Source organism: Myxine glutinosa, chromosome 2, assembly GCF_964187855.1.
Source record: "Myxine glutinosa chromosome 2, kmMyxGlut1.1, whole genome shotgun sequence".
NCBI lineage: Eukaryota > Metazoa > Chordata > Myxini > Myxiniformes > Myxinidae > Myxine > Myxine glutinosa.
In genome coordinates, this window is record NC_136262.1 from 34,989,806 (window position 1) to 35,016,851 (window position 27,046).

The window sequence follows — 27,046 nt, forward strand, 5'->3', positions numbered from 1 at the left end:
CCCTGTCTTGTCAGACACCGGCGTCCACGGGGCAAAGTCCACTCGTGCGTCGAAGTTACATCAGGACCCATTTCGACTCTGCAGACGTTTCTTTGAATTGTTTGAACAGTTTACAAAGTCTGTTGTCAGGTGGTGCCGGGACACCTCGGCAGTCGATTCGACCTTCACCTTTCGCCCTTGTTTTTATTTTCATATCGGTGTTTGCGCTTTGTGAAAAATACCTACTTTTGGAGAAATCATGGAGGATTGATCATTCTGTCATCAGGATGATTCGTAATGAAGGTGGGCGTGGTTAATGGGCGGGGCGTCACGGAATGGGGTGTGGCCACGTCCCCGTCGTCACCGCCTCTCATTCATTGATAGCGAGTGGAGACCGACCTCACGAGGTTCACGGGTCGGGAAAGCGCGGCCCCCCAGGAAATGACATAACAGGGAGGAGCGGTGGGTGCGATAACCCCGACCCTACTAAAAGTGATGCATTGGAGGGAATGCTCAGAGGCGGTGCGAGTTCGGAGTTGCTGCAGCAAGGGTCGTGCTTGAGTTTGCTCCTAGCTGCACCTCATTTTATTTGTTTTAATCCCTTCTGAGTCCGAAACGCCGGTTTCGCGGCAAGGAGTTTTATTTCTTTATTCTCCTTTCTTTGATCTCCTGCTGTCTGGGAGTGCGGAGCGCGGGACGAATTGCTGCGCGGAGAGGGACACGCTCCAGGAGTCGCCGCGTGGGACAGACGACGTCGGGATGACATCGCTCGGGATGAAACCTCTTTTCGCGGTGCTGTGCTTGCTCACCGTGCTCCTGGTCAGTGCCGTGGGCTAATTCCTCCTTTCGTCCCGGGTTTTGTGTCCTCATTGTCCGAGTGCGGTCGCTCCGACGTTTCTCTACCATAGAGGTCGCTTTGCTCCGATCGCTCGATGGTCTCGTTTCTAATGTGGCGTCCGCAGGTCCAGGTGCACCATGGGGGTCACTCACGGTCGACAATGCGCGAGCTGCATGACCCGAATTCCCGTGCGCGCGCGGCGAGTTCCTGGATCCTGGGATTGGGGGGGTCTGCGCTCGCGCTCCGACACCACGAAGACCTTCCGACCGCGATCCTACCCCCCCTCGTTGATCCGAAACCGCACGGACGTTTCAGCTCCATGAATCTCAGGACTCCATGGTCCATACGAGAAATGGGGCACAAAGACGTGATCCTTCATTTTGCGATTTATTTATTTTCCCAGCTGCGCGGACCCGATTGAGTCGATGTAGTTTACATTGTGTAGATCGATCTCGTTGCCTTCGTCGCTCCAATCCTGAATTCATTCCGCAGCGAAGCCGTTTCCTCCGAATATCCTCAGAATTCACGCGTAAACGCGCCATGTCCACTGGCGATTGGGGCTGTGACTCGGACCGCAAGGTAACCTGCACGACGGGCCCTGGTCTCGGCACGCTTTGGGAAGTGGACATCCTCACTCGACTCGTGAATCCTCCAAAGGACTTGCCATTTGCCAGTATGGAGCTATATTCATACATATATATATATATATATATATATATATATATATATATATATATATATATATATATATATATATATATATATATATATATTATATATATTATATATATATATATATATATATATATATATATATATATATATTATATATATATATATATATATATATATATATATATATATATATATATATATATTATATATATATATATATATATATATATATATATATATATATATATATATATATATATATATATATATACATAATTGTCACACGTAACAAAATGCCACCGAGACGTCAATTGATTTCATATAAATCTCATAGTACATGGGATTTTAACCTCAGATCATCATGATGCTCTCAGATGGGAATACCAAACAAACTAACTGGGGCACAATGGGACGTCAAGAGCCCTCTACCTCCCCCACCCCATTCCTCAAATTGAGTACAACCAGATGAGACAGCCGGATTAACATACACTCTCAAAGACAGTATACTCCATGATGCACCCCACACTGCTGTCAGTACATCAGGCGGCAGAGGTCGTGGAATTTGATTGAATGCAGAACCGGCCAAATTGAAGGAGACGATGCTACCAATCACCTTAACGGTCTCTGGCGACCCTGAGCAATTGTAGCAAAACCCGATGCTTGGGACCATCATGTAAGATCTGTAATGGCTTTTTAATCTGCCCCAATTTGTGCCTAGCGGATTCCTGCGGCTCGAAGAGCCCTGTAATAGCAGGTTTGCCACTAATAGGGGCCGCTCAGCGCCGACACCCAGACCGTCCGGTTGGAATCCCTAAATCCTCGGCCTTTGCGTGTCGGAGCTCCGAGGACCCCATTGGTGTCGTGCTCGGTGCAACGACAACACAACCCGCCCCATGTCCGAGTACGTTCGTACCATTCGCACCTGTCCCACTTTCCTACCTGTTCACCCAGCACGAGGTCATAGAGCGAAAAGGATTATGACTATATAATTACAATAATACTGCAGAAAGGAGGTATAAAGGTAAAACTAGAACGGCACTCAGTTGAGAGCATACCTCCGCCTGGTTGGCCATATCACTCAATGGTGAAGAATCACTTAAAAAATTATACTAGCTGGATCCGGATCCGGATCTTCCCAAAATTGAATCGATTCTTCCTTGTCAGACACTCAACTGGTTCAACAAGTTTCATCCAAATCCGTCCATAACTTTTTGAGATATCCTGCTATGTATCGTTTTTGGCCCCATCTCCCAATGGTGAAGAATCACTTAAAAATTAAATAACTCTTCTGTCCAAATCCATATTCAGATCTTCACCAAAGTCGAATCTATTTGTCCTTGTCAGACACCCAACCTGTCCACCAACTTTCGTCCAAATCTGTCCACAACTTTTTGAGATATCTTGCTATGTATCGTTTTTGGCCCCATCTCCCAATGGTGAAGAATCACTTATAAATTAAATAATTCTCACATCCGAATCCATAATCAGATCTTCGCCCAAATCGAATCGAATCGTCCTTGTCAGACAACCAACCGGTCCACCAAGTCTCGTCCAAATCTGTCCACAACTTTTTGAGATATCCTGCTATGTATCGTTTTTGGCCCCATCTCACAATGGTGAAGAATCACTTTAAACATTCTAGTAGCCGGATCCGAATCCGGATGTTCACCAAAATCGAATCATTTCGTCCTTGTCACATACGTTATATCTCTGCCAAATTTCGTCCGAATACGTGCACAACTTTTTGAGATATTTTGTTCACAAACGGACAGACATCCAGACAAACGTACAAACAGACAGACAGACAGACAGACAGGGGTGAAAACATAACCTCCATCCACCTTTGGTGGCCGAGATAATGACATTACCTTAATTTATTTGTTGTGGCTTTAAGGTAAATAAATAAATAAACAGAGCTTTGCACGATAAAATATAAAAATTTAAATATACCTTTCCTCCCATTCGGCGGACACCTGGCGTTGTTCCGAAACATACATTGGGGTTTTAAGTGAATAAAATGTCCTCTGGCAGCTGCAAGCGGACGTCCCACCTGCCCAATGCCATTTTTGATAGGAGGGTATGATGTGACGATGCAATGGCTGTGCATCACCAGAATGGAGGTTTATAGTGAGATCCCACATCCTAGGGAGTACAACAACAATTACTGTTAACGATGATAATTGGAAGGACAAAATTTTTATAAAAAGAGGTTTTAATCAAAGCTGATGGTGAAATCACTGGACCATTGAAAAACTGATTCGGTAAGAGGAAATGATGATTTATTTATCATATAATAACCTTTTTATGAGACCGAGGAGTTTGATTTGTATTCACCTGCAATACCATTTTGTTCTCGCGCCGAAGTGGGGCATAAAAGGTACCAAACGATACCGCTGGTATTTATGGTCTTCAAAGAAGAATTAGATCTTGGTGAAGGACATTGAGTTTCTCAACGACGTCGAAGACCGTGGGAGTGGCTCCTTGTGTTCGCAGGACCGCCACCTCCACTTCACGCTCAACACCTCTGAACTGTCCTGCGGGAAACTCCTCGCTACGTGACCGCGATGCGTGGCCCAGGTTGCTCGGAATTCGGGGCGCGCCTCGTGCTTGCCTAAGATGTGGTTAGCAAACCTGTCCCGGCTTGTGGGCCCAAAGTCGAGCCGCGGTGCTTTGTCTAGGTGGTGACGAGCGTCATAACGCAGTGAAATAGTGAAATTTGATCTCAAAATTTATTAATTCTTCGTCTTTTCCAAAAAAAGAGACGTGTTCGTTTCCCCTTCGTACCCAAACGTGGACATTCCCATGAAACCTGTAAACTACCTGGCCAATTCGTTTATGATGCAGAAGCTTCTGCCCAGCCAGCAACCACACGCAGAGATAGCAAGGTAGTGTGAAGGAACCACCAAGAAGACTAGACCACTTGTTACCTGTATCCCGCCAGGAAGAGATGCAGGTGTAGAGACTTGGGGCCAGTTGTTTACCTTTATCCTTAGCCATTTGCAGGTGCTCAAGATGATTGTCTGGCTTGGATTTATAACGATCCAACTTAAAAACAAATTGTCGGTCTTCATATCGAATATCTTTCTTTGCATTCCCTCGTTTCATTCCCTTTGTTTTCTTCCTTTTGTCTTTATGCAAATCCCTTCTCCTGTTGCTATCGCTAATTCCCCTCGAAAGTCTTTGCTTTTGGCTTCCCGTAAGGATGGTGGTGCTTTGTTTGCCTGCTGCTTCGCACCTGGCTTTTGTCCAATGTTTTTGTTTGTGAATGAGATGCTCTGATAAGATGTTAATGTTTCTCTGTATTTTTTGGATGATAACTCGTATTCCAGTGCGCTATCAAAGTACGAACTCTTTTTGTACTAAACAAACTTGCACCATTGAATCTCCGCAAATGCCAAACGCATTCTTTCCCAGGTCTTTGTAACCAATCATTGTTTGTTTGTTTTTATCTCACAAAATTCACTTATTGTACAGTGTACACATGGAACTTGTACGATAATACGAGTAGCGACACACTGGTGCAAGAACAAAGCATGTACAGGACAGTTGGTGGTGGCTAAAACACAGGCTTGAACACGACCACTTTGGGTGTTGTTGTTTTGGGAATTGTAAATGATCTTTCCTGCTCTCGCCCACTCTCTCACCCACTCTCTCGCCCACTCTCTCACCCTCGCACTCGCCCACTCTCTCACCCACTCTCACCTACTCTCTCGCCCACTCTCACCCTCTCTCTCGCCCACTCTCTCACCCTCTCTCTCGCTCACTCTCACCCTCTCTCTTGCCCACTCTCACCCTCTCTCTCGCCCACTCTCACCCTCTCTCTCGCCCCCTCTCACCCTCTCTCTCGCCCACTCTCACCCTCTCTCTCGCCCACTCTCACCTACTCTCTCGCCCACTCTCACCTTCTCTCTCACCCACTCTCACCTTCTCTCTCACCCACTCTCACCCTCTCTCTCGCCCACTCTCTCACCCTCTTTCTCGCCCACTCTCACCCTCTCCCTCGCCCACTCTCACCCTCTCTCTCGCCCACTCTTTCACTCTCTCTCACCCACTCTCTCACCCACTCTCTCACCCTCTCTCTCTCTCTCTCTCTCTCTCGCTCTCTCTCACCCTATCCCTCCTCTCGCCCTATCCCCCCCTCTCGCCCTATCCCCCCTGTCTCCCCCCCCCCCTCGCTCTCTCTCTCTCTCTCTGTCTCTGTCTCCAGGTTGCCTGCCTGGCAAGCTCAGCATTTAAGCCAAATCTGTCTTCCTGATGAGGCCTTAAGGCAGAGACACATGTATAAAGCTTTGGCTTGATAGCATGACTTGCACACTATTACCTGGTTGGTTGTCATCCTTGGTAATACACGGACCGATTTCCATTTTTATCATAATCAATATGCCAACATTGCGGTTGCGTTTGGTGATCTCATACGTCCATGAATTGTTGTTGAGTAGTCGTGCATCAAACTGTCTGGAGCTGGTCCATTCATTTTATGAGCAGTTCCACCCAGGCCGTGTTAGGCTGACGTCGTACTCTGATTGTACTGATACAGTGATACAGTCGCTGTCTGCCATCAGTCACTCGTCCCTTTCGCTCTCTCGGGTTTGCCGACAATTGGCCATCATTGCTACCCATTCAGCCATGAGAGCCTACCTGACCTTGCTAAACTCCCTACAGAACCCACTGACCTGTACCATTGTACAAAGCATCTTGGTCTCTTACACCAACAACTATATCTATATTGGCTCGTGTCATTTGCTCAATGCTTTCACTGCACACCTAAGGTCATCATTTTGATTTCAGGTGTGTTCTTTGGATGGTTTTGAAAGCTCAGATTGCTGCAGGGCTTGGAGAAAATGCAAAATATGGTTCAAGGAGTGATGGGGCTTCAAACAAAGGGGTTTGGCGATCACGTGTTCAGAAACCATCAATATGCGTCGAAAACGCAGAGGCTGAAGGGCCATCTGGAGCTTTGCCTGATCAGAATTCTCAGTCGGTCTCCACGTCCACTCGACGAGGGACCTCCTGATGCAGTCGGCAAGAATCTCTCCTCGCAGCCCCCGTGTTTATTTATCCTCTAGTTATAATTAAAGGTTTTTTTCCATCTGGTCGGCACGTTTTGTTGAGACTTCAAAGGACGTGGCACATGCACAGGACCTCCAGAGACCCCATGGGATTTCTCGCAAATAGCAAGTGGCGCTTGCACATGGCCAAGAGAAGAATTTAATTCCACGATTCCCAAATGACAAATGCTCGGCTACTCCGAGCACCTGCTTTAGCTGTGTTGCCGTTTGAATTCAATTCATTGATTGGCTGTACCTGGAATGACTATATTATGCTGTTTGAAATTGAATCGCAACGATGGTCCCAATGAGAGCATAATAATGACAATTCAATTCGTATTTAAAATATAGATAATAATATTATTATTATCGCCGTCAGGACAGGAATTTGGAATTTGTACATGTTGGTGGCCATAACCCGCCTACCCTTCACGAAGGACACCGAGGGATCTTTACCGTCCACCAATGCCCCAGTGCTGGTAGGAGACTTGTGCCAGTGCTGGTAGGTCGTACCAGTGCTGGTAGGAGACCAGTGCCAGTGCTGGTAGGTAGTACCAGTGCTGGTAGGAGACCAGTGCCAGTGCTGGTAGGTCGTACCAGTGTCGTACCAGTGCTGGTAGGTAGTACCAATGTCGTACCAGTGCTGGTGGGAGACCAGTGCCAATGCTGGTAGGTAGTACCAGTGTCGTACCAGTGCTGGTAGGTAGTACCAGTGTCGTACCAGTGCTGGTAGGAGACCAGTGTCAATGCTGGTAGGTCGTACCAGTGCTGGTGGGAGACCAGTGCCAATGCTGGTAGGTAGTACCAGTGTCGTACCAGTGCTGGTAGGTAGTACCAGTGTCGTACCAGTGCTGGTAGGAGACCAGTGTCAATGCTGGTAGGTCGTACCAGTGCTGGTAGGAGACCAGTGCCAGTGCTGGTAGGTCGTACCAGTGTTGTACCAGTGCTGATAGGAGAGCAGTGCCAGTGCTGGTAGGTAGTACCAGTGTCGTACCAGTGCTGATAGGAGACCAGTGCCAATGCTGGTAGGTAGTACCAGTGTCGTACCAGTGCTGGTAGGAGACCAGTGCCAGTGCTGGTAGGAGACGGGTCCTCCGTCGTACCATTGGTGGTGCATGAGTAGGTTGTACCAGTGTTGTACCAGTGCTGGTAGGAGACGGGTCCTCAGGCCTAATGTCCATCAGATGGACAACTCACGCATTGATGCCTCGCCCTGCCTGCCAAACACTAGGGTGATAGTTTATAGGTAGGCCTGGATTCTAACACAGGGTAGACAGCTTGCAGGTGAGTGCGCATACCTCTAAGACCTACGCTATCCTAAGACCTACGCTAACCGAAGGTGGGTGGTCGTTGTTTATTACCGGAGTGGTTGCGCAAAGCTAGGGAGAATAAAAATTGATAAAGCATCTCTTAATAATCATAAGTATGAATCCAAATAATTAAATATGCCATCGGTATGAATGTTACTTTAGTTGTTTATGATTTCAGGTGTGCACTCTCTGGAAAGGTGTCAACTTGTTTAGACCCCTATAGTTGGCATCCCATCATGGACATGCTTTTTATCCATGTCATTTGCTGCTGCTGATTGAAGTGATTGAATTTCGCTTCGGAGACTCCGCCGAACACTGCGCTGCTGTTGTTTACAATTCCAGGAACCAAGTACGGCGAAGACTCCATTTTCGGTGGAGCATCTTAATGGGAATAAATAAATGAGATCTGACTGGTGTCCTGCATTGGGATCGTTCAAACACCATGAGCTGGGGACTTTCCGAAGAAGGTCCTTGATGGGAAGCTTGTTCTGAGAGGCCCTCGGGCAAAGACCATCTCCACTGCTTCTGCCTTCTTATGCGGTGGTCCTGAGAGATTTCCTGATCTCCTTCTGCCCGATCCTGCCGTCATATTTGTCAGGCGATAACAAAGCGTGAAATAACCCAACACAACACACAACTGTCACTCTACCGTGATGCGCATTGGGTGGTTCTTACTCATTCATTTATTTATTCTCCCTCGCTCTTGGATTAATCAGTCCTACACTTTTGCACTCACCTTTGACTTCCTATCTACTATATCTCCCTCTCTCTGATTGGATGACCTTCAGCCGCAACTGAGCTTGTGGACCTGGTGTTCAGAGAGCTTCTGAGTTTGAAGGGACGAAACGTCGGTGATAGACGGAGCCCAGCTGATTATTCCTTGATAACTTCCTTGAATAGCTGAAGGAACTTTTCAAATCTCTTTATGATTTGATTATTTTTGGTTAAGAATATCCTGTTTACCTTTTCTTTCTATATGGAGCCTGGTGTTGGCTAAGCGGTTAGGGTGCCGGCTTGGGATCCTCGGATCCTGGGCTCGAATCCCGGTCATCGCTCAATTAACGCCAGGGGAAGGTTGACTCATCCTGTCATCCTTCCGAGGTCGGCAAATTGAGCACCAGTTCACTGGTAATTCCCTGTGTGTCGCAAGAGGAGACTAACAGGGTTGGCGGCAGGAAGAGCATCCGGCCATAAATCATTGCTTCAAAAAGGGGACCATGGTGCCCGAAAAAGGCCAACCCCTGCTCTGTGGGGGAAAAATAGCCTCTGAAGGTGGTTCTATCCCTTCTATAATTTGTAAATCCACTATATTCTTCCCTTCCTCTCTTGACCCATATTCCTTTACTCCATCAGTGTAACATGCTGCCTTTTGTAAGAACATTAAGCCTGCTGTCCTGTCACCAGTTATGAGGATATCAAAGATCCTGTGCTGTGCTTGAAAAGGATAATCCATCCGGATCAGTATCATGGCTGCTTCCCACCAACAAATATAATGGGACAGAAATCTGGACTATAATAGGATGTGTAAATAAATGAGCTGTGGAGGTGTGCGAGTGTGTAAAGTAACAAGTGTAGGTAAACAAGAAAATCCTTCGGGGCCGTAATATCACACCGTAGTTTTGTATAAATTACTTTGTTCATCCTTTGAATTTTTATGTGTTTTTTATTTTGTGCAGTTTCTCATTTTAGTTTCCTGATGCATTATTCCATGCAAAATGGATCTTAACTGCAAAAATCTTCTTCACTCCTTTCGGGATGTATCAACCGTCATGTGTTGCCTCTTCCAAGCTGACGTGCAGTGGCAAATGGATAAAACAGCCAACTGCCCCTTTTGATTGGTGGCCCTTTTGAGTGGTGGCCCTTTTGATTGGTGGCCCTTTTGAGTGGTGGCCCTTTTGAGTGGTGGTCCTTTTGATTGGTGGCCTTTTTGAGTGGTGGCCCTTTTGAGTGGTGGCCCTTTTGATTGGTGGCCCTTTTGATTGGTGGCCCTTTTGATTGGTAGCCCTTTTGATTGGTGGTCCTTTTGATTGGTGGCCCTTTTGAGTGGTGGCCCTTTTGAGTGGTGGTCCTTTTGATTGGTGGCCTTTTTGAGTGGTGGCCCTTTTGAGTGGTGCCCTTTTGATTGGTAGCCCTTTTGAGTGGTGCCCTTTTGATTGGTGGCCCTTTTGATTGGTGGTCCTTTTGAGTGATGGCCCTTTTAAGTGGTGGCCCTTTTGATTGGTGGCCCTTTTGATTGGTAGCCCTTTTGATTGGTGGCCCTTTTGATTGGTGGTCCTTTTGATTGGTGGTCCTTTTGAGTGATGGCCCTTTTGAGTGATGGCCCTTTTGAGTGGTGGCCCTTTTGAGTGGTGGCCCTTTTGAGTGGTGGCCCTTTTGATTGGTGGCCCTTTTGAGTGGAAATGTTTCTCTCACTCGCGTCTACATCTGACTTTAGTCCACCGCCGCTCTGACCAGTCCGGGGTCATTCAAATGAGCTCAGTCCGATCGATCACCTGTCGATGTAATTTTGTGAGCGCGATATTTCAAAAACCGTTCAACAATTCGCTTCCATCTTGCAGACATCTATTCCTCATGACGGTCTCAACCTGAGTAGATCACGGCTGTGATTGGCTGAATTCTGTTGCCATGGCAACTATCTGAATAGGTGTGTATAAGTTGCTTTAAAGGTTTTTGGCATGTCTACGTGATATTTCAAAAACCCGTTCAGGATTTACCTTTCATGTGACACTGATGTATTCTTCATACCACCCAAAACGCAGGGGACCTCAAGTATCAGCACCTCTTTCAAGTTTCTTTCCTCCATCTTTTTTCATTTCCTTTTCATCTCTGCCTCCCTCATGCGTGGTCTTTGACCCTGTTCTTATAGTTTGTGAGTCAAAGCTTCTCGGGTAAACTAAATTAGTTTGTTATTCGTAAATTTCCTCTTTTTTGTTCAACATTGTATCATGAATATTAGCTCGATTTGATACACAATTCCCAATTTGAAATGGAAGTGCTCCAAAACGAAAGAAGTTTGATATAATAATATTAACAATTCTAATAGTAATAATAATAAAATTCTCATATGAACTGCCGATGGTGAGGTTATCGAGCAGTAATATACCCGAGCGTGAAGCTAATTAAAGCTTCACGGCTTAATTGACTCCAGCTAATTGCTAACGGCCATCAACATGATTGTCTTTACATTTCAGGTTTTTCCCCCTTTTTTTAGACGAACATTTTGTTTTATTGAGAGCACTCGAGATAACATTTAAGGCTAACCCCCGCTCTAGTAGGGAAAATGGCCTTTAAAATGCATGTTGTTGTTGTTGTTGTTGTTGTTGTTGTTGTTGTTGAGAGCACTCGAGATGATTTGGGCATTATGCATTTATTTCGTTCAGTTGAGTGTTTGCTGAAACATCTTGTTACGGGATGAATAGTCGATGGACAACAACTTGGTACCAAACAGGAGAGACGAAATGCTCCATTTATCCTTATGAAGAGTGAGCAATGGAACTTCAATATCTAGTCCGGCCTCCAAAATGGCTTCTTGGAGGAGCTTCAACATGTACCACATGCAGGACAAACGTTTCTGTAGATTGTGGCAAAACACAGATTATGGTATATATGGGATTTAAGCATGGGTTACCTGCATCATGAACCATCAGGGCTTCAGATGAGAGCACTATAAGACCAAGTTGTTGTTGTTGTTGTTGTTGTTGTTGTTGTTGTTGTTGTTGTATGGCCTCAGACAGTTCTCTCAAACAAGCCAGTGGCACGGAGACAGCCGATCGATCTCGCAGGAGCAACCCGGAGATCCCCCACTAAGAGGATGGTGTACCTCCACCTTCACGAAGTCAGGGCCACGACAGAGTTAGACAAAGAGACAAAAGGGACAGGCGACCGATCAGCACTCTGACCGTGACCGCGCTGCCATGACGAATCCGGGCAGCAGGGAAGAATAGGGAAGATTTGGTCCCGACTTGCATTGGGGGGTACAACCACCACGAAGAGGCGTCCCCGATAGTTGTCTATATGACCAAGTTGTTTGTGTGGGTGTTTTTATAAGAATTTTTCCTATTTCCATCGCTTTTGCTTACCTCAATGATTTGTTAACATGCTACCTGGCCCAACAAAGCCTCATTTTCCTTTGGGCCTAACACCGCAGGCCAATTCAGGAAGGAGTAATTTTGCTACCTGGCCCAACAAAGCCTCATTTTCCTTTGGGCCTAACACCGCAGGCCAATTCAGGAAGGAGTAATTTTTCTACCTGGCCCAACAAAGCCTCATTTTCCTTTGGGCCTAACACCGCAGGCCAATTCAGGAAGGAGTAATTTTGCTGCCTGGCCCAACAAAGCCTCATTTTCCTTTGGGCCTAACACCGCAGGCCAATTCAGGAAGGAGTAATTTTGCTACCTGGCCCAACAAAGCCTCATTTTCCTTTGGGCCTAACACCGCAGGCCAATTCAGGAAGGAGTAATTTTGCTGCCTGGCCCAACAAAGCCTCATTTTCCTTTGGGCCTAACACCGCAGGCCAATTCAGGAAGGAGTAATTTTGCTACCTGGCCCAACAAAGCCTCATTTTCCTTTGGGCCTAACACCGCAGGCCAATTCAGGAAGGAGTAATTTTGCTGCGGCGCTCACTTGATCTGATTCACTCCGTCTGATACACCGAATCAAACCCACCGCAAACCTGACTCATTTTGGCCGGACGTGACGTGACGTGAGGTGATGGTGCCATTAGGAGGGTGTGGGAGAACATGTTGCGGCTTGGGAGAGCGCGGAACTTGCCAATGTTCAGAAATTCCAATCTCCAAACACCCCCGGAATGACTCGGCTCGGCAAACTCTGCCCGATGGGCAACACCCTCCCACCTGCGAAGTGCGAGTACTCTCAGAGTGCGGTCATGGAGATGCTGAGCAGGCAAATAATAATCTAGCCGAGCCTCGGCTCTAGACTCGACAAGGCCGATCGATCAATCAGACCGTAGCAGACGCATTGATTAACTTCATTCCCTTCGCGTGGCTCTTTAAATGCCCAAGACCGATTTCCACAATTATCCTCGTGCGCTTCGCGGTCTCTGGCCACCGGGCTGTCATCGAACACCGCACTACTACCTACGGTAGTTCCACCACGTTCGAGTATGCAACTGTGTACGATGGTCTTTACCCAAAGTTCTCCTAACATAGTCATTGGAATCCCAGAACAAGTTATTATTCGGATGAAACGGATTTGTTACCTCCGCCACCAACGGTGGAGGGAGCTTATGTTTTCATCTCTGTCTGTCCGTCTGTCCGTTTGTCTGTTTGTTTGTGAAGAAGATAACTCAAAAAGTTATGGACGGATTTGGACGAAACCTGGTGGAGAGGTTGTGTGTGTGCCAAGGAAGAAGCGATTCGATTTTGGTGAATATCTGAATATGGATTCGGATATGAGAATTATTTAATTTTTTAAAGTGATTCTTAACCATTGGGAGTTCGGGCCAAAAACGATACATAGCAGGATATCTCAAAAAGTTATGGACGGATTTGGACGAAACCTGGTGGAGAGGTTGTGTGTGTGACAAGGAAGAATCGATTCAATTTTGGTGAAGATCTGAATATGGATTCGGATATGATAATTATTTAATTTCTTAAGTGATTCTTCACCATTGGGAGATCGGGCCAAAAATGATACATAGCAGGATATCTCAAAAAGTTATGGACGGATTCGGCCGAAACTTGGTGGAGAGGTTGTGTGTGTGACAAGGAAGAATCGATTCAATTTTGGTGAAGATCTGAATATGGGATTCGGATATGAGAATTATTTAATCTTAAGTTAATCTTCACCATTGGGAGATGGGGCCAAAAACGATACATTGCGGGATATCTCAAAAAGTTATGGACGGATTTGGACGATACTTGGTGGAGAGGTTGTGGGTTGTGTGTGTGACAAGGAAGAATCGATTCGATTTTGGTGAATATCTGAATATGGATTCGGATATGAGAATTATTTAATTTTAAGTGAATCTTCACCATTGGGAGATCGGGCCAAAAACGATACATTGCGGGATATCTCAAAAAGTTATGGACGGATTTGGACGAAACCTGGTGGAGAGGTTGTGTGTGTGCCAAGGAAGAAGCGATTCGATTTTAGTGAATATCTGAATATGGATTCGGATATGAGAATTATTTAATTTTTTTAAGTGATTCTTAACCATTGGGAGTTCGGGCCAAAAACGATACATAGCAGGATATCTCAAAAAGTTATGTACAGATTTGGACGAAACCTGGTGGAGAGGTTGTGTGTGTGACAACGAAGAATCGATTCAATTTTGGTGAAGATCTGAATATGGATTCGGATATGATAATTATTTAATTTCTTAAGTGATTCTTCACCATTGGGAGATCGGGCCAAAAATGATACATAGCAGGATATCTCAAAAAGTTATGGACGGATTCGGACGAAACTTGGTGGAGAGGTTGGGTGTCTGACAAGGAAGAATCGATTCAATTTTGGTGAAGATCTGAATATGGGATTCGGATATGAGAATTATTTAATCTTAAGTTAATCTTCACCATTGGGAGATGGGGCCAAAAACGATACATTGCGGGATATCTCAAAAAGTTATGGACGGATTTGGACGATACTTGGTGGAGAGGTTGTGGGTTGTGTGTGTGACAAGGAAGAATCGATTCGATTTTGGTGAATATCTGAATATGGATTCGGATATGAGAATTATTTAATTTTAAGTGAATCTTCACCATTGGGAGATCGGGCCAAAAACGATACATTGCGGGATATCTCAAAAAGTTATGGACGGATTTGGACGAAACCTGGTGGAGAGGTTGTGTGTGTAACAAGGAAAAATCGATTCAATTTTAGTGAATATTTTTGGATCCGGATCCAGCCAGTATAATTTTTTTCAGTGATTCTTCCCCATTGAGTGATATGGCCAACCAGGCAGAGGTACATATTCTCTCTACCGAGTGCCGTTCTAGTTGCAGTGTTTGTTTGTTCACTTTGACAATGATAAAACATTTGAAGTGTAAACTTTTGTAGCAATTCATCTTGTGCTCACACGTTTTGAAATATACACGTACTTACAGCAGCTTGAGCCAAACAGGAAATGCCTTTGGGGGCTTTTTGACAATAGTTGCAATTTGAGAAAGTGAGTTTGTATTTGTGATTTTAAAAGCGGCGCCTGGCGCGATGAAACGTATGTTGGAAGTCGCGTTTAGCTGGGATTACGCACCAAATAATGGGTTGCTGTGGATGAATCATTTAATCCATGTCACAAATTCGCTTTATTTTCCCTTGCATATCTAAGCCTGTGATTGGCTGTTTGCGATGCGATGGCTGTCACAAGACGCGGTTGCTCAAGTGAGGTCGGGCCCTGTTGCCAGTTCCCTTCGAGGGCGAGGGGAAATCCGAAGGCGATGAGTTGTTCGAGTCGTTACGTCTCATAATCCCAACGTTAGTCACCGTGGCTCATCGTGGGCGGTAACCGTTGCGTGTGCTCATTCCCTAATAGCTCGGTCTTATCGTGCCTCCCGTCCTGGGAAGGCTTTTGCTGCCCGACGAGGCGGGTCAAGTGGTTGGGATCGTTTCCGAGGGGGTTGATCCCAAAGTAGATGCAATTTCTGCACAACGACTGTGGTTGTTTGGGCCTCGGTGTTTACGCATTAAACACACCGTTTAAACGAAATTAATGGAGGGGGGGGGGGGGGCAGCAGGGCAGACCATTTACATGCTCCTGTATAATGCGATTGCAAAAAGTTGATAAGTGGGAAAATTGTTGTCCTGGTTTACATTCACGGTGAGGTTGTGTGGGTGTTCCGAGGTGGTGTAGGATAACGATCCGGTAGAAGAAAAGAGTTTAGTGGTGGTACTGATAGTGGTGGCGGTAAGGTCTACATCATGAGATCATACTGCAGGCCTTTGCTATGCACAACCGGGATGGTGGTCGACCTGATTTCAAATAATTTAAAGTCAAAGCCAAGGCTGACAGGTGACAAGGCCTCCTGCGTTGTGATTGTAGTTTATCTGCATTTCGAGGTTCCATGTACCGTTTGCTGTTTTCTTTTGCAGGCCCAGGCACTGGCAGAGTCAAAATCTGACACGTTTTTTGATGAAGAGTCATCGGGAGAAAATGAGGACTTTTCTGGCTCGGGAACTTTTTCTGGCTCCGGTAATATATGTGTGTGTGTGTGTGCGTGTGTGTGCTTTTTGTGTACACCTGTCCAAGTGCTTTTGTTTTTAACGTTTTAAGTACAGGATAAGGGTAAGGCCCATAATCATTCAGAGCGACCTCCTGTAACAAGGGAAGGGAATGAGAGTCGACCCCAAGGACCAGACTGGGCCTGTCGGGTCCAGACAGTCACATGTAGACCAGACTGGGTGGGGCAGGCAGATTGACCCCACCCTGAAGGTCGTTAATTAGCCAGCAGGTTTTTTTTATTTTACTGACGAACCGATTGTGACGTCAGTTCTCCCGAAGCCGCCTCAACCTCTTGAAGCCGAGAATCCAAATCCACAACATCGCTGCTTTAAGCCGGATTTGAACACCAACACAAAAGTCATTTTTAACCCAGACAATTGAATTTACAAATTTTGCATCATTCTTCATACCTTTTCCATGGTATGCATCATCTTTGATTACATCATTGTGCTCGCTTTCCCAAAACTCCTGTGTCCCTGAGACTACATCACATGCGGCGCATGATAATAACAAATAAAGAATACAGTATATGCTAGATAAGAATAAACAACTTGGGCCTCATGTAGGCCTTTGGTGTGAAAGCAGAATCCATCCCAAGCACCTGTTCTGTTTGTGAGTTGCAGGAACATCAAAGGCTGCTGTGATGCAGGGAATTGTTGCGGCAGCGCTAACAATCAATCCTTCCATTAATTCGATCCAATTTTTCATTGCACGAATTCCATTCCTTCCGAAGCTTCCCAAATGTGTAACTTCCCGTAGATTTCCTGTTCGGTCCAGAGAAAGACACCCAAAAGTACCGACTGGACCACTTTGTGTCCTTATTCCCATCTCCCTTCCCTTTATGACCGTCCTGTAGCATGTTTAGGAGATAGGAGACTGCAAACACCTGTCTTATGTAGGCATTTCGTAATGAAAAGGAATCTCGTATGGTCGCTTTCCATTGGCTTGAATCGACAGGTGTTTAGACAATCGATTAATGGACCATCTATTTATTATGTATACTCAGTGTGGGGAAAGCAGTGGGGAAGGGCAATTAAATTGAGAGAAAAAAAAATTGAGAACTAGAGAGTTTTGGAGAACACCTTATCCGGCGCGGTCCTGAGAAAACGTACATTGGAAGGGTCTTCTAAACTCTTGCTTTGCGTTTCCGAGCACGATCTATATTTCCTGTAAGCCGCCATTTTGTCTGAATCTCAATATTCCCCAACGTTGAGAGAGTGAGTGACAAATTTGATTGGTCGAGATGGTGCAAAATGGCGTAATATTTTGTCCAAGTACATCAAAACTGAAGGTTTTTTTGGAATGCCAACAAGGCAATTTGTGTTCTACAGTGTTCCAGCATATAATTCAATTGAAAAGAAACAAGGGTTTTCCAGGATGTAGAAAATAAAATGAAACGACCCTTTTTTTCGGAAGTTTACACCGTCACCGTACTTGATGCACCGTCTTTTACACCGCCTTATTTAACACGTTAAATTTGTTATTCGTACCTGTTGTTTGTGCCCTTTGTGACATTCCTAAAAACAGTAAGTTTCCCACATGGAATGAGTTTCAATTTTGTTTGATTGTCAGACAGGAAGATGGACAAAAAAACCCCTCTCTGTACATGAACACTCAGGACAAGATTCCGTGCAATTTGCCATGTTCAGAGCCAAAGTACTGCTAAACTTCAGGTTCATTTTCCGATTTGTGGTTTACAGAGTTCAAAATACAACATTCAAATGAAATTAAGTTGTTCCTCAATCATAGACTAACATCTGCAGACAGACAGAGAAAGTAAACCAATGAATGGCTCCATCTTGCTTTTCGCTTCATGAGCAAAGTAATAAGTGAAGGAAGGATGACAGGAGAGAGAAGGAGAGTAAGGTAGTATGCAAGGAGAAGGAAGAAGGGAAAGTGGTTTGGAAGAATGTAAGTGTAAGGGGAGGAAAGGGGAGGAGTATGATTGGAGGAAAAGGAAGGAGTATGATTGGAGAAAAGGGGAGGAGTATGATTGGAGGAAAGGGGAGGAGTATGATTGGAGAAAAGGGGAGGAGTATGATTGGAGAAAAGGGGAGGAGTATGATTGGAGGAAAGGGGAGGAGTATGATTGGAGGAAAGGGGAGGAGTATGATTGGAGAAAAGGGGAGGAGTATGATTGGAGAAAAGGGGAGGAGTATGATTGGAGAAAAGGGGAGGAGTATGATTGGAGAAAAGGGGAGGAGTATGATTGGAGGAAAGGGGAGGAGTATGATTGCAGGAAAGGGAAGGAGTACGATTGGAGAAAAGGGGAGGAGTATGATTGGAGAAAAGGGGAGGAGTATGATTGGAGAAAAGGGAAGGAGTATGATTGGAGAAAAGGGGAGGAGTATGATTGGAGAAAAGGGGAGGAGTATGATTGGAGAAAAGGGAAGGAGTATGATTGGAGAAAAGGGGAGGAGTATGATTGGAGGAAAGGGGAGGAGTATGATTGGAGGAAAGGGGAGGAGTATGATTGCAGGAAAAGGAAGGAGTATGATTGGAGAAAAGGGGAGGAGTATGATTGGAGAAAAGGGGAGGAGTATGATTGGAGAAAAGGGGAGGAGTATGATTGGAGGAAAGGGGAGGAGTATGATTGCAGGAAAGGGAAGGAGTATGATTGGAAAAAAGGGGAGGAGTATGATTGGAGAAAAGGGGAGGAGTATGACTGGAGAAAAGGGAAGGAGTATGATTGGAGAAAAGGGGAGGAGTATGATTGGAGAAAAGGGAAGGAGTATGATTGGAGAAAAGGGGAGGAGTATGATTGGAGAAAAGGGGAGGAGTATGATTGGAGAAAAGGGGAGGAGTATGATTGGAGGAAAGGGGAGGTTGTATGATTGCAGGAAAGGGAAGGAGTATGATTGGAGAAAAGGGGAGGAGTATGATTGGAGAAAAGGGGAGGAGTATGATTGGAGAAAAGGGGAGGAGTATGATTGGAGGAAAGGGGAGCAGTATGATTGCAGGAAAGGGAAGGAGTATGATTGGAGAAAAGGAGAGGAGTATGTATGGAGAAAAGGGGAGGAGTATGTATGGAGAAAAGGGGAGGAGTATGTATGGAGAAAAGGGGAGGAGTATGATTGCAGGAAAGGGAAGGAGTATGATTGGAGAAAAGGAGAGGAGTATGTATGGAGAAAAGGGGAGGAGTATGTATGGAGAAAAGGGGAGGAGTATGATTGCAGGAAATGGAAGGAGTATGTATGGAGAAAAGGGGAGGAGTATGTATGGAGAAAAGGGGAGGAGTATGTATGGAGAATAGGGGAGGAGGATGATTGGAGAAAAGGGGAGGCGTATGATTGGAGAAAAGGGGAGGAGTATGATTGGAGGAAAAGGGGAGGAGTATGATTGGAGGAAAAGGATGGTGTATGATTGGAGGAAAGGGATGGTGTATGATTGGAGGGAAGAGATGGTGTATGATTGGAGGAAAGGGGAGGAGTATGATTGGAGGAAAGGGGAGGAGTATGATTGGAGGAAAGGGGAGGAGTATGATTGGAGGAAAGGGGAGGAGTATGATTGGAGGAAAGGGGAGGAGTATGATTGGAGGAAAGGGATGGTGTATGGAGTAAACAGGAGGATGACATCAATATTGCAATTGTTAATGAATTATACATTTCATGTTAGATTGAAGTATCTTACCTGTTGAACATTATCCGTATTGTTAGAAGTGACTGATACGTAATATTTGTCATTTAATTAATTTGATGAAAGAATGGAAATTAATGAGTTGTTAAACTAATTATTTTGAAATGGCATCGATATTTTCACAGGAGAAATTCCAGAAGAAATCCTGCCTAAGACTTCACCTGCAAGGAGTATACCCACTACGCACTTGCCAGCGACCACAAGGCAACGTTCTTTAGACAACGACCACATCACACGATTGTTTCCAATGATTGTCAAAACATCAAGTACAACTCTGCAAATAAGATCCACCACAACTGTAAATCCGGGCACAACAAAACTGACCAGTGTCAAAGTGTTGCCCTCTTTGACTAGCAGTCACACACAAAAGATTTCCTCAACAATCAGAGGACAGCATTCTGGCATGGAAGAGGAATCGGAGAAGGAAATGACTCCCATATTCAGGGATGATTCCACCCCCATAATCTCACATTATTCCACCACAAAACCCACATCCACCCCCAAAAAAGATGCCACCGCAGAATTCCCATTTGAAATTTATGCTTACTCAAGACAAGAAGATGAAGTCACCTCCACCTCCACACCTGAGGATGGTGCCGTCCTCTTCCTCAATCCCAAAGATGATTCTACTCTCACATCTAAGCCCAAAGGTGGTGCCACACTCGAACCTGAAGATGATGGACTACCAGTGGATGCAGCCACAACTGTACAGGTTAGTCCATATGATTTCAAAATAGAAAGAACACATAGAGGAGGAATTGGGCAAGGGAGGGATGGAGCAAGGGAAAACTTATTCCACCTGAACCAAAAATCCGCAGGTAAAGAAAACCTGGTGTTTCTTTGAAACTCTTTGTGAAGCATAAGATTTTGTAAAGGAAAGGATTTGTGATCGAATAATTCACGACATGAACCTCTGATTGCATGTACTTGTCATGAAGAGTCATGCATTTAACTTCGATGGTGTAGGCCACAGGGAAATAGACACAGAAATGTCAGACTGCAATATGTTTTTCTCATTGAGAAATGCACCCCATGGCAGCAAATACAACTGAAGTGAATATCCCAATCATTTATGTGGAGGCAGACACATCTTGCTTTTGCGAATCCCCCTGATTGGCTGCGGAACACGGAACGTTTCGATGCCAATCATTTACGCGCAAGGGCAAAGCAAGCCTGCGCCTCACAGAAACGATTGTAAGTTGCACAAAGATGCATTTCTTGCTAAATGGTACGTTTTAGCTCATCTGGAACATAGTTCCGGCGAGCTTATGCGACGGCGCATCGTCAGTCCATGAGTCCGTAAACACTTGCAACTTCTTCTCTGAAACCGCCAATGGGATCGTGGCCAAACGTGGCACAAATTATATTTGGTATGTTGCAACTCAAGTTTATTCACGGCATTCAAAAAGATCGGGGTGTAAGGGGGTTTACTGGGGGTCATAGTGGATCCAGGTTTGACCCCCCAAAATAGGAATTTGCTTTTTCTTCTGAAACTACACACACAATTTTGAGGAACTTGATCACAACCTTCATCACCCGTGATGTACCAATGTTTTTTCAAGGCATTTGAAAAATCGGAGTCTGGGGAGGTATACATGGGGGTGGGGGGAGTGGGGAAGGGGAGGTGGGTAGTGGGGTTCGCCCCCAAAAATATGTATTTTTTTGTTTGTTTGTTTAAAATCTCATGATTACGTCAGTATGATTGTACATGCTGCGCTGTCTTCTAGCAACCATTGAAATTGGTTTAAAATACCTTTAGTCAGTGTAGTCTACTGCTTTATTCTACCAGGTGAGCACCCAGGGGTATTGCCCCTATTTTCTTCAAAATATGTGCAGTGAAAAATTTGATCACAATCTCATGATTCTCAGTTCTTTTAATTTTAGTTTTATTTATATTTACAGACGGGCTTATATCTGTTTAATACAGCATTCTGTAATTTCATTTAGTGATCAGATATACTGTAGATGGCAGTGTGTTGGGATTGGTAGAGAGACAAACAATCCCAAGTGTTGTTATACATTAGTATCTAAAGATTTTGGTGAACTGTGCAGGTGCATGAGATGGCAAAGGTGCACTACCGTCCAGTGGAAGAGGCCGCCTTGCCGCTCACCACTCTGCCTGATGCGGTGCCTCACCATCCAGTGGAGATCACCACACCAATCAACACTCTGCCTGGTGTGGTGCCTCATCATCCAGTGGAGATCACCACACCAATCAACACTCTGCCTGGTGTGGTGCCTCATCATCCAGTGGAGATCACCACACCAATCAACACTCTGCCTGGTGTGGTGCCTCACCATCCAGTGGAGATCACCACACCAATCAACACTCTGCCTGGTGTGGTGCCTCATCATCCAGTGGAGATCACCACACCAATCAACACTCTGCCTGATACGATACGCCAGCTTCCAGTGGAAGAAGAGGTCATCAAGGCGATCACCACTCTGCCTGATGCGATGCCTCACCATCCAATGGAGGTCACCACACCAATCACCACTCTGCCTGATGCGGTGCCTCACCATCCAGTGGAGATCACCACACCAATCACCGCTCTGCCTGATGCGGTGCCTCACCATCCAGTAGAGATCACCACACCAATCACCACTCTGCCTGATGCGGTGCCTCACCATCCAGTGGAGATCACCACACCATTCACCACTCTGCCTGATGTGGTGCCTCACCATCCAATGGAGGTCACCACACCAATCACCACTCTGCCTGATGCGGTGCCTCACCATCCAGTGGAGATCACCACACCAATCACCGCTCTGCCTGATGCGGTGCCTCACCATCCAGTAGAGATCACCACACCAATCACCACTCTGCCTGATGCGGTGCCTCACCATCCAGTGGAGATCACCACACCAATCACCACTCTGCCTGATGTGGTGCCTCACCATCCAGTGGAGATCACCACACCAATTACCACTCTGCCTGATGCGGTGCCTCACCATCCAGTGGAGATCACCACACCAATCACCACTCTGCCTGACACGATACGCCAGCTTACAGTGAAAGAAAAGGTCATCAAGGCGATCACTCTGCCTAACGTGATTAACCAGCGTCCAGGTGAAGAGGTGGTTCACAAGTCGATTCCCACTCAGGCTGATGCAGATACATCTGGAAATGTCAAGGACTCGAGAATTAGAAACGTGCCAACAAACGAGAGCATCTTTGACAAAAAGGAGATCGTAGCAGGTGAGTGGAAAGGAGAAAAGGTAGATCAGCCGAGAGGAATAATTTTGGAGAAAAATGTAAATGTGCATCAGCCTTTCACAACATGATGAAATAATCTTAAAGTTTTTAGAGTGGAGCTTTGGGATGTTGTTGTTGTTTTTTTATTTTATTATTTATTAACCTTTTGATCAAGCTTAATGTTCTCATGCCCTCCCTCCTTTTGCCCAAAAATCTCCCCCTGCATGTGATCAATAGCGGTGATCGGTGGTGGCATTGTGGGTGCACTTTTGGCAGGGATACTGGTTGCACTTCTGGTTCATCGTATACGCAAGAAGGACAGTGGCAGCTACGGCCTAGAACCCAAAGGTGTCATGACGAATGGAGACTATCAGATGGCACCAACGCAAGAGATTTATGCCTAAATATCATGACGTTTCTTTTACTTTCTCCAATTCCTGACACCATGAGGCAATTCTCCCCTCCGCTCCCCCACCCCCACCTCCATGCCATTTCCTGCTCCAGACACTTTCATTTCTTCTCACCCTGTCCGACTATGACTATGGGACATTCTCTTGCTCAACTGTGAGACGTTCTCTCCCCTTCTCTTCCCCAATGATGGTACATGACCTCTGCCCAAAAAGTTTTTGACTTGATAAGACAGGTTTCTACTTAAGTGTACTATATAACAAGAAATGCCAAAAAAAGGAACAACTTCCTCCTGCCATGACTATCTTATCAATGTTTGGAAAAACAAAATGTCCTTTCTCTGTTTGTGTATGTTCCTTAGCAACCCGTCCCGGGATAGTTCGTTAGATTTAGTGTGCGATTGTTGTCGAAATTGTTGACTTTGCTTTCGTGCTTCATTGTCATGGAGCGTCAAAAGACGTCAAAACAGGGGACACAGATACAGCAGCATCAAAACAACATGATCTCTTCTTTTCTTCTTTATTTTAACGCGCCATTTCGCCGACATCAATCCGACACGAGGACTTGCACACGATAAACTAAACGTTTTACTTGCACTAAATGAAAGTTATGAAATGTTTGTGAAACCCGTCTGCGGTCCCGGAAACGCACAGGCATCCATATTGTTTATTTGCTTCCGGTTTTCAGATTCCATTTCCGGTTCGAATTGGTTCCTCGCCTGTGGGGATATGGTATTCGCACCAGCAGGTTTATCTATTCTATAGGAACCCACTATATGTCCCTTAATCGCTTTTGATTTTGCGACATTTTATTTGAGTCTATTTCAATACATCTGACGCCGCTCGAAAGTTCCAAAGTCGTTCACAACAATAAGCAATGAAATTCACCCAGTGCTGGATCTATCATCCTGTATGGCTGCCAGGTGTCAGTAGTTAATGATAACCTTGGTTTGTAAACATTGTTCTCCGCCTTCTCGGAGCGAGCGGAAGGTACTACTGTTGGTGCTGCTGGTACGGTTAACTTCTCTGCACCACTTCTCATGGCAAGCAATTCCGTTTTAGCAATGCGGGCTGTGTCGGTGAGAGCTCTTCTTCTTCTTTGATATGCAGGCTGCGGGTGGCATCATTTGCTGGGGGCGTGGTGTGCTGCTGATGTAGCGTCCCCTGTAGGTTACAACAGGATTTTGTAATTTGGCGAGGATGCCGGAGATAAGTCGCCTACTTTTTGCGAAGGACACCAGCGAGATCTTTAACGTTCATCTGATGGACAGATGTATCGCCCTACCTGTGAAACACCAGGATGACAGTTTATAGCTGGGTGGTCAGAGGTCAATGTGATGCTTGTAGTTGTGTGTAGTGACGTTTATTCACTTTTTATCCTCGTGACTGTTGAAATCGCTGATATTTTTTTGCTGCTTTTGATTCTCATTCCAGTTTGCTTTTACCAATACGCTGTTTCTCGAATGATTGTAATTATTGAGTTTTATTGAACATCACTTTATTATCTTGCTCCCCAAACTGCACTATTGGATATTCCAAATATTTTAGGTTTATTTTTTTTAATTTTTTTTTATTCCGGTCATAATTACTGTCAATCTGATCCAATTCACCCATTGCTACATCCCTATACATTGGATTTCGAACCAGATGTTTCAACCCGCAACCCCACCTTTACTCCCTCTGACCCCCTCGACCCCTTCTTCTTTATCCTCACTCATTACTTGAGATAAAAAAGCCGCATCAAGCTACGGCAGACCAGCAGTGTTGTGAAATGAATTTTATCCGGAAATATTTTCATGCTGGCATTCCAGGTGATTTAAGGTGTCCTGGGTAGAAGTAAATCTATATCTTAGATAGATGTTCTAAAACTACAAATAAGTTTGAGAATTTTAAATGAAAAGACGTTTTTATGGTCACTTTTTCAGAAATGTGTTATCACTTTAAGCGAATTATAAAGTCAGCTGTCCCATCCCGATGTAAGCCCTCGATTTATCGCATCGTGGCGGGCCAACGACCTGAATGTTTGTGATGGTCATCCTCAGGATGACCTTTTTGCCCTGTCACTTTAGGAAATGTTGCATCCCTCAGCTACGACGGCCGATACCAGTGGTATAAGTTACTCGGTATGTTGTGTCTTTGGGATGCTGTAAATTACCTGCGGAACCTGAAATGATGTAATGTGAGGAAAGCATGCTGGCGTAGCCATTGAAGTCTTATCATAATAACCAGGTCCACTGTATATGGAGGACTCTGTTACGTTTTCGCGGATGGAACAGAGCCAATCTTGAATCGTTAACCCTGCTTGTGTAGGTTGGCCGAATTAAATCGTACTTGGGGCCCAGGAGTCGAGCGAACAGCGTGATCCGGGCCGGTTTTGCGTTCCGCTTGGTTTGTGAAGCTGTTATCCCTCCATGATAGGACCGCAGGTCCTGCAGCTTTGATTGAACTCGATTGTAGCGTGAAATTGCATTTTATCAAACACCAGGGAGTCTTCTGGCAGTAGTTGAAGTTGCCGTTTTACTGAGATTGCTCTTTATGTAATTGAATCTGCGAAGGAATCTTTTCAAATATCATTTCAAGCAGATGGTCGGAAACTTTTTTTAAGTCCTCTTGGGCACTGGTGTCTGCCTGTGACGGCGGAGAAAGGGAAGTCGGTTGCTTTTTGAAGTAGTTATTAATATGCAACCTACAATATTATACAGAAAAGTGTAGTCGTTGGACAAAGTGAATTTAGAACCTGACCCTGATCATTTTTACTCTTGCCATGTCTTTTTTTTTTTATTATCAGCATTCGCAGCGAAACACTTTCCTAGCCTCGTTCTCTAGTTATGAAATCCTGAGCTTTACCCAACTGCCTCGGCCTGATAACGCCCGACTCTTGCTCGACAATGACCGAGGAGGCCGAAATGTTCATAGATTCCATGGCTATGTTCATCCTGGGGGATTTCCCACGAGCTCCCGTCACGTTCGTGTCGGACCTTTTCTTCCACATTAGATACAGCCCTGGTGGATCACTGTCAGGTTCTCGATTTGTACTTTGCGGACACTCTATGGGATGTCTGACCTTTAGGGTAGAGTCTGCCTATGTGATGAAACAATTACAACGGAGCTGTTGTTATGGAACACCATGTTTCTTCCACAATTTGTGGAGCAAAACTTTTTAGAGGAGGTGGGTATGGGTATTTCTGATGTAATTTCCAACAGCAACAGCCAGCAGGTGCCTTCAAGAAGAAGAATAATAAATAAATAGCCTGCTGCTTCACCATAGGCGATTATAGTGTCGAATGTCGATTGTGCTTTGGGCATGTAGCCACTCGCCTTCGAGCTTGCCGCCTGATCGCAACTAGGCCCGAATTATTTTCTAGGCAGTCGATGACCATCAGCTTGCTTTCCGCGCAATTTGTCAGAGATTTGCAATCAAGCAATTACCACCACAGCTACAGAGTATTATATATGGTTCCGATTGTGCGGAACACATTGCAAGAGCTTCTGCATGTATGGAGCGACCTCGTGGCAATATTGGGTTTTCAACAACAAAATAGCTCTCAAAATGTCCGCTTCGTCCAAGAGCGCCATTACATAGCCTGGAATTAAAGCCTGGCATTAAAGGCCTCGGCGAACCCGAGTTGTTTTTACTGAGGCTTTTGCCTGTTTGCATTTTGTGAGTTTTCTTGTTTGTTTTATCTTCACCTATTTTTCATGCATGTGTTCAACTGTAAATATTTCTTGATGTTGTGAAGTATTTCCACTTCGAAATTAAAAAAATCATTTTTGAAAA

General features: G+C 45.2%; 1 protein-coding gene across 1 annotated transcript; it reads left to right on the plus strand.

Annotated features, from left to right (window-relative positions):
• The first annotated feature begins 478 nt into the window (after positions 1-478).
• LOC137421878 (uncharacterized) lies at positions 479-27,046 on the plus strand. The gene is made up of 5 exons (XM_068108366.2): positions 479-798; positions 15,900-15,999; positions 19,791-20,377; positions 21,718-22,864; positions 23,099-27,046. Exons 1-5 carry the CDS (start codon positions 739-741, stop codon positions 23,263-23,265), a joined length of 2,061 nt encoding a protein of 686 aa, XP_067964467.2. The 5' UTR covers positions 479-738; the 3' UTR covers positions 23,266-27,046.

What these genes read in the sequence shown, in the direction of transcription:
- LOC137421878 (XM_068108366.2), top strand. Translation starts at nt 739, where the DNA reads ATGACATCGCTCGGGATGAAACCTCTTTTCGCGGTGCTGTGCTTGCTC. An exon ending in GCTTGCTCACCGTGCTCCTG is followed by an intron (nt 799 to 15,899) that starts GTCAGTGCCGTG and finishes TTTCTTTTGCAG; the next exon opens with GCCCAGGCACTGGCAGAGTC. An exon ending in CAAAAAGGAGATCGTAGCAG is followed by an intron (nt 22,865 to 23,098) that starts GTGAGTGGAAAG and finishes TGTGATCAATAG; the next exon opens with CGGTGATCGGTGGTGGCATT.